The following is a 15,382-nucleotide window of genomic DNA, read 5'->3' as shown; positions in this document are numbered from 1 at the left end:
CAGAACTCCACGGCGCCCAGCTACCATTAGTGAACGTTTTGATCAAAGATTCTATGGAAGAATCCTGAGTAAAAGGGGGGAATGCAATATAGAATTTCAAATTCCCATGGACTGCAGACTTTCTAGAGACAAGGGGGCTGGAAAAATCCCTGAAGCTATTGCCCTGAAATTATCTTTTAAACATAAATTAAAAATATCCCCAAAAGTCTTCTTAAAACCAAATAATAGTTTGGCTTAACTAGTAAAAAATGTCTGCCTTGAGCATTATGCTCTTATTTACTTATTGCGAGTTAGGTGAAAGTTTACATACAAGCTCAAGTTAATTTCTCATACAAAAATTTATACACATATTGTTATGTGACCCTAGCTATAATCCCTATAATGTGACAGCATAGTCCCCCTTTCCACCCTGGTTTCCTGTGTCCATTCAACCGGTTCCTATCCCTTTCTGCCTTCTCATCCCACCTCCAGACAGGAGTTGTCCATTTAGTCTTATGTATCTTCCTGAACTAAGAAGCACATTCTTCACAAGTATTATTTTATGTTTTATAGTCCAGTCTAATCTATGTCTGAAGAGTTGCCTTCAGGAATGGTTTTAGTTCTGGGTTAACGGCAAGTCTGGGGGCCATGTCTTCTGGGGTTCCTCTAGTCTCAGTCAGACCATCAAGTCTGGTCTTTTTACATGAATTTGAGTTCTGCACCACACATTTCTCGTGCTCCATCAGGGACTCTCTGTTTCATTCCCTGTCAGGGCAGTCACTGGTGGTAGCTGGGCACCATCTAGTTCTTTTGGGTCTCAGGCTAATGGAGTCTCTGGTTTATGTGGCCCTTTTGTCTCTTGTACTGATATTTTCCTTGTGCCTTTGGTCCTCTTGATTTTCATTTGCTCCAGGTAAGCTGGGACCAATTGATGCATCTTAGACGGCTGCTCAGAAGCTTTCAAGACCCCAGACACCACTCATCAAAGTGGGATGCAGAACATTTTCTTAATAAACTTTGTTATGCCAATTGACCTAGATGTCCCCCAAAACCATGGTCCTCAGATGCCTGCCCCTGCTACTCTGTCCCTTGAAGTGTTTGGTTGTGTTCAGTAAATGTCTTACTTTTGGTTTAGTCCAGTTGTGCTGACTTCCCCTGTATTGTGTGTTGTCCTTCCCTTTACCTAAGGTAATTTTTGTCTGCTTTCTAGTTAGTGAATACCCTTCTCTCTCCCTCCCCACCCTCGTACCCATCAAAGAATGTTTTCTTCTGTGGTTAAACCTTTTCTTGAGTTCTTATAATAGTGGTCTCATACAATATTTGTCCTCTTGTGACTGACTAATTTCACTCAGCGTAATGCCTTCCAGATTCATCCATGTTGCGAGATGTCTTGCGGATTCATCATTGTTCTTTGTCATTGTGTATTATTCCATTGTGTGTATATACCATAATTTTTTAAATCATTTGTCCATTAATGAGTTGTTTCCATCTTTTCACTATTGTGAACAGTGCTGAAATGAACACGGGTGTGCATATATCTATTTGTGTGATGGCTCTTACTTCTCTAGGATATGTTCCAAGGAGTGGGATTGTAGGATCATCCCGTAGTTCAATTTCTAGCTTTTTAGGGAAGCGCCAAATCGATTTCCAAAGTGGTTGTACCATTTTATGTTCCCACCAGCAATGTGTAAGTGTTGGAGTCTCTCCACAACCTCTCCAACATTTATTATTCTGTGTTTTTTGGGTTAATGCTAGCCTCGTTGGGGTGAAATGGTATCTCATTGTAGTTTTGACTTGCGTTTCTCTAATGGCTTATGATCTTAAGCATTGCCTCATGTATCTGTTAGCTGCCTGAATATCTTCTTTGGTGAAAAGTCTGTTCATATCCTTTGCCCATGTTTTAATTTGGTTATTTGCCTTTTTGTTGTTGAGGTTTTGTAGTATCTGGTAGATTTTAGATATTAGACCCTGATCAGATATGTCATAGCCAAATTTTTTTTTCCCAGTCTGTAGGTTGTCTTTTTACTCTTTTGGTGAAGTCTTTTGATGAGCATAAGTGTTTGATTTTTAGACGTTCCCAGTTATCTAGTTTCTCTTCTGGTGTTTGTACATTGATAGCTATGGTTTGTATTCTGTTTATGCCATGTATTAGGGCTCCTAGTATTGTCCCTATTTTTTCTTCCATGATCTTTATCATTTTAGTTTTATATTTAGGTCTTTGATACATTTCGAGTTAGTTTTTGTACATGGTATGAGGTAGGGATCTTGTTTCATTTTTTTGCAGATGAATACCCAGTTATGCCAGCACCGTTTGTTAAAGAGACAGTCTTTTCCCCATTTGACAGACTTTGAGCCTTTGTCAATATCAGCTGCTCACAGGTGGATTAATTTACATCTGGGTTCTCAATTCTGTTCCATTGGTCTATGTATCTGGTGTTGTACCAGTACCAGGCTGTTTTGACTACTGTGGTGGTATAAAACCAAAACCAAACCCACTGCTGTCGAGTCGATTCTGACTTATAGTGACCCTATAAGGCAGAGTAGAACTGCCCCATAGAGTTTCTAAGGAGCACCTTGTGGATTTGAACTGCGACCTTTTGGTTAACAGTTGTAGCTTTTAACCACTATGCCACCGGGTTTCCGTGGTCGTGGTGGTGGTGGTATAATAGGTTCTAAAATCAGGTAGCGTGAGGCCTCTCACTTTGTTCTTCTTCTTCAGTAATGTTTCACTTTTTGGGGGCTTCTTCCCTTTCCATATGCAGTTGGTGATTTGTTTCTCCATCTCATTAAAAAATGTCATTGGAATTTGGATCGTGATTGCATTGGGTCTGTAAATTGCTTTGGGTAGAAATTGACATTTTCACAATGTTGAGTCCTCCTATCCATGAGCAAGCCTTGTTTTTCCACTTATGTAGGTTTCTTTTGGTTTGTTGCAATAGTGTCTTGTAGTTTATGTAGGTTTTTTACATCTCTGGTTGATTTATTCCTAAGTCCTTTATCTTCTTGGGAACTATTGTAAATGGTATTGATTTGGTGATTTCCACTTCAAAGTTCTTTTGTTGGTTTAGAGGAATTCAACTGATTTTTGGATGTTTATCTTGTATCCTGATACTTTGCTGAAACCTTCTATTAGTTGCAGTAGTTTTCTCGTGAATTCTTTGGGGCATTATGCTCTTTTAAGAACTATATGCATGGGATCAAAGTGACAACAGCAAATTGAAAAATTAGATAGGAACCTTAGGGGGCAGTGAATTTGTTTAATGAGGAAGGAACAACTCAGAAAAGGAGGGTTAGAATGGTTGCACATGGGCAATGAAAAAGGAAGACAGAAGAATTGATGCATTCGAATTGTGGTGTTGGCAAAGAATACCAAATAGACCATGGACTGCCAGAAGAATGAACAAATCCGTCTTAGGAGAAATACAACCAGAATGCTCCTTAGAAGCAAGGATGGTGAGACTTCGGCTTGCTTACTTTGGACACATCATCAGGAAAGACCAATCACTAGATAAAGACATCATGTTTGGCAAAGTAGTGGGTCAGCAAAAACAAGGGTAATCCCTAACGAGATGGACTGACATAATAGCCAAAACAGTAGAATCAAACATACCAATAATCAGGAAGATTTTGCAGGACCTGGCTGTTTTGTTTTGTTATACATAAGATCGTGTTAATCGGAGCCAACTTGATGGCAACTAACAACAGCATATGCACTTACATGTGCTGTCCTATACAAATTTATTGTGTGTAGATTTTGTGCAACCACCACTAGAATAAAGATACAGAACTATCACACAAGGCTCCTTTGTGCTATCTCTGTGTAACCACCACCACCACCCCTACTTGGGTTGCTTTTAATTTAGAGAAAGGCTAATCTTTGGTTGTTAAGATGCACAAGTCTCACTTTGTGTCAAAAGATCATGGCTAGGACTACACAGCCATAGTAAGTATTCTAATGCAGCCAGTCAGGTGTGCTTGAACCAAAGTCTAAGTTTGACAGCCCTAACTTCTTCTCTTTGTTCCCTTAGCCCTGAGGGTAAGAAGCACTTCTGCAGTTCTTAGCTCTGTGTTAGCTCAGTGTCCCCTATACAGTTTTGCTGTCCTCCAGCACCTGCTTAACTATTTTCTGATATTAAATTTTTTCTGTTGAAATATCTAGTGTGGTTTCTGTTTTCCTAACTTTTCCATCAAGAAGGTCTGTGTGGTATGGTGCATACAACTCAGCAAGCATATGTCAGACCCCTGATGTACCAGGAAGTAGGCTAGTTGCTGGAGGTGTGAAGATGAATACAGCATAGGCCTTCACCTCAAGATGCTTACAGTCTACTGGGGGATGCAGGCACAGAAGTTTAGGAGTGTTCCTCAGAACGTGACCCAAGGACCATCTGCAACAGATTTTTTTTTGTTTGTTTTATAATCTGTGGGCATTTGGCAGGACCCTACGTCTTCAGTAAGTTCCCCAGGTGATTGTAATGCCCTCCGAAGTTTGAGAACCATGCGGTGGCATCTGCACAGTATGTAGTCAAGATAAAATTAGCCAAGCATTCAACATGCCACAGTATTCGCTCTTCCACCTCTCCATGGATTATTTAGTCATCCTTAGAGGCTCAGGTTATCTTACCTCCTCCATGAAGCCTTCTCTAACTTTCCCTACTCACATGGAATTTTTTTTTCTTTTTTCAGAATTCCAGCAGCACTATAGCCCAGACCACACAATTTAGATTTAGATATTTTCTAAATGCTTCAGAATTGTTTATTTTGTCTCTGAGGGTATTTTCTAAACGACGAGCAGGAAGTGTTCAATTCCACATAACTACTGGGACAGGGCTGGGCATATAATAGTTGCTCAATAAACAACTGTTTATTAATTGAAGATCTAGTCCTTAGGCTTAGAATGAAAAGTAGAAAAACCACACCTCAATTTGCTTGGTAAAGTAGGGGGTCAGCAAAAGAGAGGAAGCCCCTCTATGAGATAGATTGACACAGTGGCTGTCATGATGGGCTCAAGCATAGCAATGATTGTGAGGATGGTGCAGGATCAGGCCATGTTTCATTCTATTGTACATAGGGTCACTATGAGTTGGGACCAATTGGTCAGCACCTAACAACAACAACAACATGGTTAGAGTCTCTGGGTGGTTCAGACAATTAAATGATAACAAAGAGAACAAGTTAGGGCTGTAAAAATCTAGACTCTTGGTTCAAGCACACCTGATTGGATGTATTAGAATACTTATTACGGTTAGTAGTCATGCTCGGCTACTAACCCAATGGTTGAAGGTTCACGTTCATCCAGAGGCACTTCAGAAGACCTGGTGATCGACTTCTGAAATATCAACCACTGAGAATTCTATGGATCACAGTTCTACTCTGACACACAATGGAGACCCCTTGGCAAATGGTTTTGGTTAATGGTCAAACTTAGGAAAAGACGAAATGCGCAGTGGTCATCCTTGGAAATATCATAAAATATGTATATACTTAATACCATCGTATAGACTAGGGACAGAAGCAATAGCAGAAACTAGATTATAGTATATTTGTGCAAAGTAACTTTACAACCACAAGCACCCACATATAGTTTAACAAGCTTCCGAAATACGCTTTCCTGACTACTCAGTTTTCCAGGTAATATTCACTTCCTACGCATTCATGTGTTTTGCCATTAGTTAGAGCTTGTTGACAGGTAACTGAGAGAAGGACCTAAGAGTTAAAAATTAGTAGAACAGAAACTTAAAACTGAGAAAATTCTATATATTTATCTTTTCCTGTGAATTGGGATCAAATTGATGGTAAAAGAAGAATCAAACCCTTGGGTTCATTGTAAATGATGCTTTGGTGGACGGAATAATGGCCCCCAAAGAAGTCCTAATCCTAATCCCTGGAACCTGTGAACATGTTACTTTATAGGGCAAAGGAGAATTGAAGTAGCAGATGGGATTAAGTTGTTAATTAGTTAACCTTAAATAGAGAGAATAGCCTGGATTTCCCAGGGGAGTTCAGTGTAATTACAAGGGGAAAAGAGTTGGAGTAAGAATCAGAGAAGGAGAAAATAAAGACAGAGAAGTAAGATCAGAGTAATGCAATTGCTGGCTTTGACGATGGAAGTGGTCATGAGCCAAGGAATGTGGGAGGCCTCTAGAAGCTGGTAAGGCAAGAAAACGGATTCTCTGCTAGAGCCTCCTTTCTGAAAACCTTGATTTTAGTCCAGAAAGACCCATTTTGGTAGATCTGAGAGAAACCTTCTGACCTCCAGAACTGTAAGATAATACATCTCTGTTGTTTTAAGCCACTAAGTTTGAGGTAATTTTTTACTGCTGCAATAGGAAATTAATACAAACACCATGTCCCCAAGGAACATAGTTTGAGAACCACTTTATTTGCAGGTTTGCTCACTTTGACAGTAGCTCACTTTGGCTCGTTGGCTTTTCCAACAAACTTCTCAGGTGCAAAAGGGAATAATGAGCCTAAGGGTGGGGCATGAGCAAGTAGAGACAAGGAAGGCAGCGCGCAGAAAGAAGGTGGTGGATTGGAGAGGACAGCTGCACCATCCTGAGTCTGCTCTGTGGAATGATGGACAGGGTAATGCCTGTGGGGGAAAGTGGGGAGGGATCCTGAGGAGGCCGATAAACCACAATACTGGTTGATGAGAAAGGGAGGGATAGAAGGCTGGTGGAAGCATCTTAGACTACAGTGCAGCTCTGAAAGAGTTTGCAGGTCCGTTGGGATTTCTGGAGCCAAAGTTGCCTGTCAGGGGAGCCCAGGAGTCTCCCAGAAATGGACCTGCCTTAGTGTCCCTGCTGTGCCCAGTCATGGGCTAGGAGGAGCCCAAGAAAGAGGCGCCTCAGTGCCAATACGGCAGTACGTCTCAGAGTGCAGCAGCTGTTGGACAAGTGTGCTTTTCATAGATGGAGATCTGAGAACATTTTCATGGGCGCCGCACTGATGTCTTTTGGAAAACTGAGGAATTCCTGTGAATTGGAGGTTTACCCCATAATGGGGACTCCTTGAGGTCCCCAGCTTCTACCAGGGTCTTCAGAGCACTGTGGGAGCCACAGTGTGGCCCCAGAGAAAGCAGGGCCCCTCAAACCTCAAAGATCAGCCCTGGTTTCTCCTGGGCTAGCTCCACTCCCACTTCCTGTTTAGACAATGACTGCTTCAGATTCAGAACCTTTGGGAAGTCAATGTCCCCTTCTTCCTGCCTATGCATTCTTCCCTGGCACCCAACTGGCATAAATATAGGGGTCCAGGCTGGGTACAGTTGTAGTCACAAGTAGGCTTTGGCTGCAAGAGGAAGGAGCAAGGACAACTGCAATCATATGGTGTTCGCTTGTTTTCCATGTCAGTGAACACAGGGATGAGCAGGTAGATCCAAGGAAAACCTTCCATGTAACTAAGCAAGCATGTACAGGTTTTCTCAAGGCCTTGTTTGGCTCTGCTGCCAAGGACACACCACTCAAACCCTGAGAACACCAGCTTTTTCATCCAGGCATAGATGGGGCTCTGTGTGCGTGTGTGTCTGTGTGAGAGACAGAAAGACAGACATGAGTGGTCCTGACTGGGAAGGGCAGCCTCAGATCTGACTGCCAGCTGGCAGTGTGATTCCTGACTGGGATTAGGGCTTCAACTGGAAGTTTGCTAAACACAGGGCACAGAACAAGTACCAGAAGGCAGAAAAGAAGAGGGTTCAGAGCCCTAATACCACTTTTTTTCCAACAGTCTGATGAGGGAGGAGGTGTGAGATGACAGACACACCCTTGGGCTGGGCTGGGTGAACTTGGGAAGGGGAGGCATGAGCCACCAAGTCCTGTAGCCAGGTCCAAGGAGAAAGACACGGAGGTGAAAAGGAGGGGGGCAGGTAGGGAAGCGAACTAAGGGGTGCTGCTTCCCGGGCTAGAATGATGGTGAGGAGAGGGTGGATTCTCCAGGAAGTGCTTCTGGAGCGTTGGAGAAGGAAGAATAAACCAAGAGAGGAGAAAGAAAACCAGGAGAGGCCTTGAAAAGCCCAGTAAGATTTTTTTTTTTTCCTGAGAACAGTTGCAGTAAGCTGTAGGGAACAGCAGCTGAGGAAGCCACCAAAAGGGCTGACTTCAGGACATACAATGTGTCCAGCAAATCATTCATCCAAAGAACACCCACTGTTTTTGCCACTAGATGACCAGGAATGGGAGACAGTGGAGAAATGGCCGCCCTCATGCCAGGGTGACAAACACTGTGTCTCCTCTTTTCTCTCCTCTCCTTTTCCTGTTTCTACCTCTTCTCCCTTCACTGAAGAATCTGCTACATGGTGGCCACTGGTCTAGCCAGTGTGAGTGGGCATAAGCCCCATGTGTGCCTTCTGGCCACACCTGAGCATGAGGCCAGCTCAGGATGGAAGGGAGAGCCCCCACAGTGCTGCCCCTCAGAGAGGTGAGGCCCGGAAGGGGAGCACTTACCTGAAATGTGAAGTATTCATCCGCCGGGGCATTCAGCATGTTACATATCTGCAAAGCAAGAGAAGACAAAAGTCCTTCTGAAACACCTTGTGGTAGAGCCAATAAACCCACAACGCAGAATAAGGAAGAACTAGAGATAGGTTTTCTTAACATAGTTCTTGACTGTTCACAGGTTTGCTAACAACTCATTGAAGTTGGCTTCTCTTCTGCTAATTGGGTCATTGGGTGACATTTAGCAGAATCTCTACTAGTTCCTACTCTCTCAGCCTGTAAAGGTTCCCCTTTAAAATTCAAAGCAATTAGCTGTTCAGGCCAAGAGAGGAGCAGGCTAAGCAGAAAGACAAAGCTGCTAGGGGCAGGTGGGAATGTTTTGTTTTGTTTTGTCTGGAATGTAGGTTAGAAGATGTTAGCTAGGGAGCCGGAGGGAAACAGCAACGGTCTTTCAGTTACACCAAAGTACAGGTTCATTGTGAAACATCACTTTAAGTACTAGACTTCAGAGATTATTGCTCACATCCATAAGGACAAGAAATGATTTCATTTTTTATCATTTTGAAATACCTGGGCTTCTGGTCATATCCATAAATGGGTCTTAATAAAAGACTGTGTCTTCTTCCCATCAAAATTAAATAAGATACTTAAAATCATAGGATTTTTAAAGCAGGAAAGGACTTCAGAAATTAAGTTCAAGATTTTCCTTTTAAAGAAAAGGAGATAGGAGCCCAAAAAGGCTAGATGACTTGTCCAAATTCACAGGATAAAACTAGAACTTGGGTTTCCAGGGAGGGTGCTGATAAAATAAGCTTTCCTCAGGAAAGGGGGGGAAAAGTCCTGTATTGCAGCATTTGCCAACTTCTATGGTGTAAATAATCCCACTATGGGTGATTTCAAGCTGTCAACCATTTAACAACTTGCTCACAACATTTCTGAATATTTCTCTTGTGAGCAGTTAGGAACGGGCTCCCACACGCCACTTCTCCAAACCCTGCCAGCCCTTCAGCCCAAGTGCTTTCTGGGTGATTAAACCACATTAACTGTTCTTGAACTATTCTTACAAAGCAAACACGGCAATCTTTCAAAGCTTTTATTGGCATATAAAAGACCAAAATCCATCACCATCAAGTCAATTCTGACTCATAGTGACCCTACAGGACAGAATAGAACTGCCCCACAGAGTTTCCAAGAAGCACTTGGTAGAGTCGAACTGCTGACCTTTTGGTTAGCAGCCATAACTCTTAACCACTATGCCACCAGCGTTTCTTTTATTACAGTCTAAGAATTTAAGGATTCTCCTGTGTCATCCCATTAATTTCATGATCTAATTTGAATGGATTACGTAAACTGATTGGCTGAGCATCCTTGAAGAGGCAAAAAACAGCTTATTCCTCTTTTCTGACCTTGCCATCGGCAGGCTTCTAGAGAACGTTTACAGATCAGTCAAGGCCTTAGAAGCCCAAGTTTTTATCACAATATTCAGAATCAATCTCTCTCTCTCTCTCTCCCTGAGTTTGCATGTCATTTTGATTCCAGCTTAGTTGATCCTGTATTTAATGCCTCCAATTCTAGAAATATAACTAGTTTTTTGTTTTTAATGACAAAGTTTTCAACTGCAAGAAATCACTAAACTGAGGTCTGTCATCTCCCCATTAAGAGCTGGGATTTAATGGTTAATGAGAACTCCTGTTCCCATGTTCCCTAAGTCCAGTGAGCCTAATGGATCTCACCGATGAGGACTCCTGGGCACCGTCGCACTAAAGCCTGACTTTACTCTCTATAAAAAAGAGTTCATGAGAAAATTGTTATCAAAGGAGAAGTTTCAAAAGCTAAAAGGCAAAGTTTTCAGTTTAGGAAAGCATCATATATATACAAACAATTTTGATTAAAACTGCAGATGTTTTTATTATCCAGAAAACAGAAATTTAAATTTTTTTCAAGTCGTCATTTCTTAAATAATTAGGCCAACCTCCTCATTTTACAGATGAGAACATTAAAACCCAGAGAGGTCAAGGGATTTCCCCAAGGTCAATTGCAGAATGAAGACAAGCAACCCAGGACTCCTGAGTCAGAGTCTCTTGATCTTCTCACTATAACCTGCTGCCGTATTACAGCAGGTCCCCAGGAGTGGTATTGCTCTGCCTGGGTCTGCCAAAATGTTTTGATATAATCCTCTAGACCAGTGGTTCTCAACCAGTGTGATTTTGCCTTCCAGGGGATGTTTAGCAAAATCTGAGACATTTTGGTTGTCACAACTGGGGGCAGGGGTGAGAGTGGTCCTACTGGCATCCGATGAGTAGAGGCCCAGATTCTGCTAAATATCCTACAATGCACAAGACAGCTCCCCAGAACACAGAATTATGTTGTTGTTGTGTGCCATTGAGTCAATTCTGACTCATAGCAGCCCTATAAAAAAATTTTTTTTTTTTTTTATAGGACAGAGTAAAACTGCCCCATAGGGTTTCCTAGGCTATAATCTTTATGAAACCAGATCTCCAGATCTTTTCTCCTGCAGAACAACTGGTAAGTTCAAACCACCGACCTTCTGGTTAGAGCTGAGTGTTTAACCACTGTACCACTAGGGCTCCTAACCCAGAATTATCTAGTCCCAAATATTAATGGTGCCAAGGTTAGGTCCTGCCTCCCGCAAGTACATAATACAGGATGTTACTTTTGAGAATGAAGGAAAGGAATATTTATAACTCACCAGGACAACAGGTATAACGCAAGGTTGTCCCAGGTAAACTGGGATATATGTTCACCCTAGTTATAGAGCCCCAGGAAACAGCCCAAGATCTGTTCTCTTAAAAATCACTTTGGGAATGCTAATTGCCCAATGAGCAATTTGGTGACAAAAAATTTAAACCAGATTTATAGCAGTTCGCCACCAGTCTTGGGCTGCCAGCATGGATAAGGGCAGGGGTGGGGCCAAGGAAAGGATCCTAGATGTACCATGCAGCATTTGCAGAGAATCTGTGGCGGAATCAAAACCTAGAAAAAAATCCTCAGTGGCTTTGGGAATTGGTCACTTTGACATATCTCTACCATGGGGAACGTGACAGTGAAGTCTGGAGCTGCTGTGGCTGACTGGTCCTGTAACCACAAAGCCTGGGCTAAGACCTCCTGCTTGAAACCCCAAGTACAGCATCCTACATATAAATACTACCCTATAGTCATAAAAAAAAAAAAAAAAATTTTTTTTTTTTTTTTTTTATAGCCATGTACAGAATTTTCCTTTCTGGGTCACCATTCTGAACCCAGTAATTTGTATTCAAAGCACTGATAAATTTGTAACAGTAAAAGAAAACAGTAGACAACTTATATCTTATTTAACTTTTTCTTATGTCCCTTGGGTAACACTGTTAGTACTGGATTCACATGCGCATTTACTAAATAATGGAGATAAATGAAGACTGCAAAAACCAAATGAAAACACTAAAGAAAAACACAAATATGCCTAACGATGCTGTAAAGTATATTTAAGTAGTTTGGATATGAAGCGGAAGAAAGATGTCAACATAAAGAAATGTTGAAACCATAAAACATTCTTACAGAGAGGGATCTTGGTGCCAAAAACCTACATAGATGGTGAAGCCTAGCCAGGAAGAGAAATTGGCCATGAGAAAGAAGAAAAGTATGGTTGAGGCTGAGTGGAAAGCTACGGTTGCCTGGATCTCTGTCCCAAGACACCCATGGGGCATACCACAGCCCTCTTGGTTTTCTTCCCACTCTTGACCTCTCTCAGCCAGGTTTGGCCCACTGTTCACCCCATTCAAGAGACAAGGTAGAAAAATCTTCACTTCCTTTACCAACTCAGTACATTTTACATTGCAGTCAGGGGTAAAATTCTCCCTTTATATATTTTCCTCTTTGGTGAGTAATTTTCCATGCTCCAAAAGCCTTAACCAAAGTAACTGTACTTGGGATAGAATTAAATTCGGCATAAATCATAGTCAATGACTTCGGGGACATCGGAAATGTGTGTGGCTGCAGACTAAGAAGTTGGGGGATGGATGAATCTTTCTCATGTTGACTAACTATTTTCATTTAGAGTTTAGAAATCTCCAGTTAACCCACATTCAACACGCTAAGATCCTTTTCTCCTATGTCCTGAGCCAGAGGAAGTGGCCATCTCACCCTTATCTGGTGGATTCTTGCTTTCACAGTACATATTTTTAATCTCTTAACTAATAAGATTTTCATGCAATATTATTTAAAATGTGAATGTGTTTAATAACTTACAAGTCCATTTTCAGCAACGTATGTAGGCAACCCACTAACAAAAGTCCAGTGGTCTGCAGGAGGTGTCCTTTAGGAAGAGTAGAAGAAAAAATCATTGCCATACAAACAAATGCACTGTGTACAAAGATAAAAATGGCAACCCATGCAGCTACTTTATTTTAATACTCACGGAATCACTTTGATTTCTTCTTTTCCATGTAAAATGTAATCAATGACTTTATAAAAGATGATTTCCTAAGAGGGGAAAAAAGGATGATGAGAATAATCTTATTTCCCTAGGGAAACATTTTTCACTGAGGAACTTAGACTTTATACCATAATTTCATAACCCTTTCAAGTACACAGTATTTTATTTCCCAACCATATATTTTTCAGCATAACATAAATTACCAAGCTTATAATTACCCTGGAAATATTGGCTACTTATCCACATGCACAGGTCTGTTTAACTAAATTTAGATTTTAAAAGTTGAATTCAACCCAATAGTTTTGAAGGGAACCTTTACCTTTCAAATCACCAGCTAGTCTGTGTGCTTGTTTTTGTTTTTAATTGATCCCTTTCTGTTGTCCAGAAACACCTGATATTGATACCTTCACTTGAACAAATGGTGTGATTTCTCAACCTTGGTTAATGCTTCCACTTCCAATGAGAGCTTAAACCTCCTTCCAGCACTGGCTAATATAAGCAGATCCCTCAGAAACAGGTTCTGGCCAATACACTGTCAAAGCTGGAAGGGACTTGAGAACTAGACCATCCATTTCATTTGGCAGACGAAGAACCTGAGGCCTGGACACATTCCATCCCATAACCTTACCTTTCCTGTGTGCTGGGAGACAGTGGTGAGTAAAACAAGCATGGTTCCTGAGGGAAAGTAAATCTAACCCAACTGCACCCTGGAGATTTCAATTCTGAAGAAGGGTCTCAGTATCAGTGTGTTTAAAAAGCTGCTCAGAAAGCTCTGAGGTACGCCTTTCTAGTGGAAACCACTGATCTACCAAGCCCTGGCTCTACAGGAAATGAAACAGACAAATTAAGGTAAGGGCCACCCAGCTGGCTTGGGGCACAGCTGGGTCTTGAACCTCGAACTCCTTGTCATTTTTCTTCCTGCTTCTCCAGGATCCCACAGAAAGGTACAGAACTAGAACCCAGGCCTTCCCAGGCCAGTACTCATTTCTCTATGAATCATTGCCTCGTAGTTTTAGCACCTGAATACCATGCAGATATCATCAAGGAAGATGTTTGCACTTACTCTGCCATCTGGTGTCTTTGGACCTTTATAGGGCTCCACTTCTCCAAGCTTGACTGGCCATTCATCAAAGAATTCCTGGAGGAAATTATATTTAACATTATATTATATTTAATTATACTACATAATTATGCTACATTTATGCCATATTATATTTCATTATAACATTTTTATTTAATATTATGTATTATTGTATATATTGGACTTGCAATTCCACGAGAGCCAAAATATGACCTTGAGTATATCCAACCTGAATTTAGAGACCATCTGAAGAATAGATTTGATGCATTGAACACCAATGACCGCAGACCAGATGAGTTGTGGAATGACATCAAGGACATCATCCATGAAGAAAGCAAGAGGTCACTGGAAAGACAGAAAAGAAAGAAAAGACCAAGATGGATGTCAGAGGAGACTCTGAAACTTGCTCTTGAGCATCGAGCAGCTAAAGCAAAAGGAAGAATTGATGAAGTAAAAGAACTGAACAGAAGATTTCAAAGGGCCTCTCGAGAAGACAAAGTAAAGTATTATAATGACATGTGCAAAGAGCTGGAGATGGAAAACCAAAAGGGAAGAACACGCTCTGTGTTTCTCAAGCTGAAAGAACTGAAGAAAAAATTCAAGCCTCGAATTGCAATAGTGAAGGATTCCATGGGGAAAATATTAAATGATGCAGGAAGCATCAAAAGAAGATGGAAGGAATACACACAGTCATTATACCAAAAAGGATTAGTCGATATTCAACCATTTCAAGAGATGGCATATGATCAGGAACCGAAGGTACTGAAGGAAGAAGTCCAAGCTGCTCTGAAGGCATTGGAGAAAAACAAGGCTCCAGGAATTGATGGAATATCAATTGAGATGGTTCAACAAACAGATTTAGCACTGGAGGTGCTCACTCGTCTATGCCAAGAAATATGGAAGACAGCTTCCTGGTCAATTGACTGGAAGAGATCCATATTTATGTCTATTCCCAAGAAAGGTGATCCAACCAAATGTGGAAATTATAGAACAATATCATTAAAATCACATGCAAGCAAAATTTTGCTGAAGATCATTCAAAAACAGCTGTAGCAGTGTATCGAGAGGGAACTGCCAGAAATTCAGGCCGGTTTCAGAAGAGGACGTGGAACCAGGGATATCATTGCTGATGTCAGATGGATCCTGGCTGAAAGCAGAGAATACCAGAAGGATGTTTACCTGTGTTTTATTGACTATGCAAAGGCATTCAACTGTGTGGATCATAACAAATTATGGCTAACACTGCGAAGAATGGGAATTCCAGAACACTTAATTGTGCTCATGAGGAACCTTTACATAGATCGAGAGGCAGTTGTTCGGACAGAACAAGGGGACACTGATTGGTTTAAAGTCAGGAAAGGTGTGCATCAGGGTTGTATTCTTTCACCATACCTATTTAATCTGTATGCTGAACAAATAATCCAAGAAGCTGGACTATATGAAGAACGGGGCATCAAGATTGGA

At 41.4% G+C, this 15,382-nt stretch overlaps 1 protein-coding gene across 1 annotated transcript in view; it reads right to left on the bottom strand.

Moving 5' to 3' along the window:
* Positions 1–15,382, bottom strand: part of PDE6C (phosphodiesterase 6C) — a 54,603-nt gene that overhangs the window by 28,167 nt on the left and 11,054 nt on the right. The window contains exons 5-8 of the mRNA XM_049855310.1: positions 13,901–13,975; positions 12,820–12,884; positions 12,651–12,717; positions 8,415–8,462 (exon numbers count right to left, since the gene is read on the bottom strand). Coding sequence (XP_049711267.1) covers positions 8,415–8,462; positions 12,651–12,717; positions 12,820–12,884; positions 13,901–13,975 — 255 coding nt within the window. The remainder of the gene's footprint in view (positions 1–8,414; positions 8,463–12,650; positions 12,718–12,819; positions 12,885–13,900; positions 13,976–15,382) is intronic.

This window comes from Elephas maximus, chromosome 16 (assembly GCF_024166365.1).
Source record: "Elephas maximus indicus isolate mEleMax1 chromosome 16, mEleMax1 primary haplotype, whole genome shotgun sequence".
In the NCBI taxonomy this organism is placed as follows: Eukaryota; Metazoa; Chordata; class Mammalia; order Proboscidea; family Elephantidae; genus Elephas; species Elephas maximus.
The sequence above is the reverse complement of the archived record's forward strand: the minus strand, read 5'-3'. Positions and strand labels throughout refer to the sequence as shown.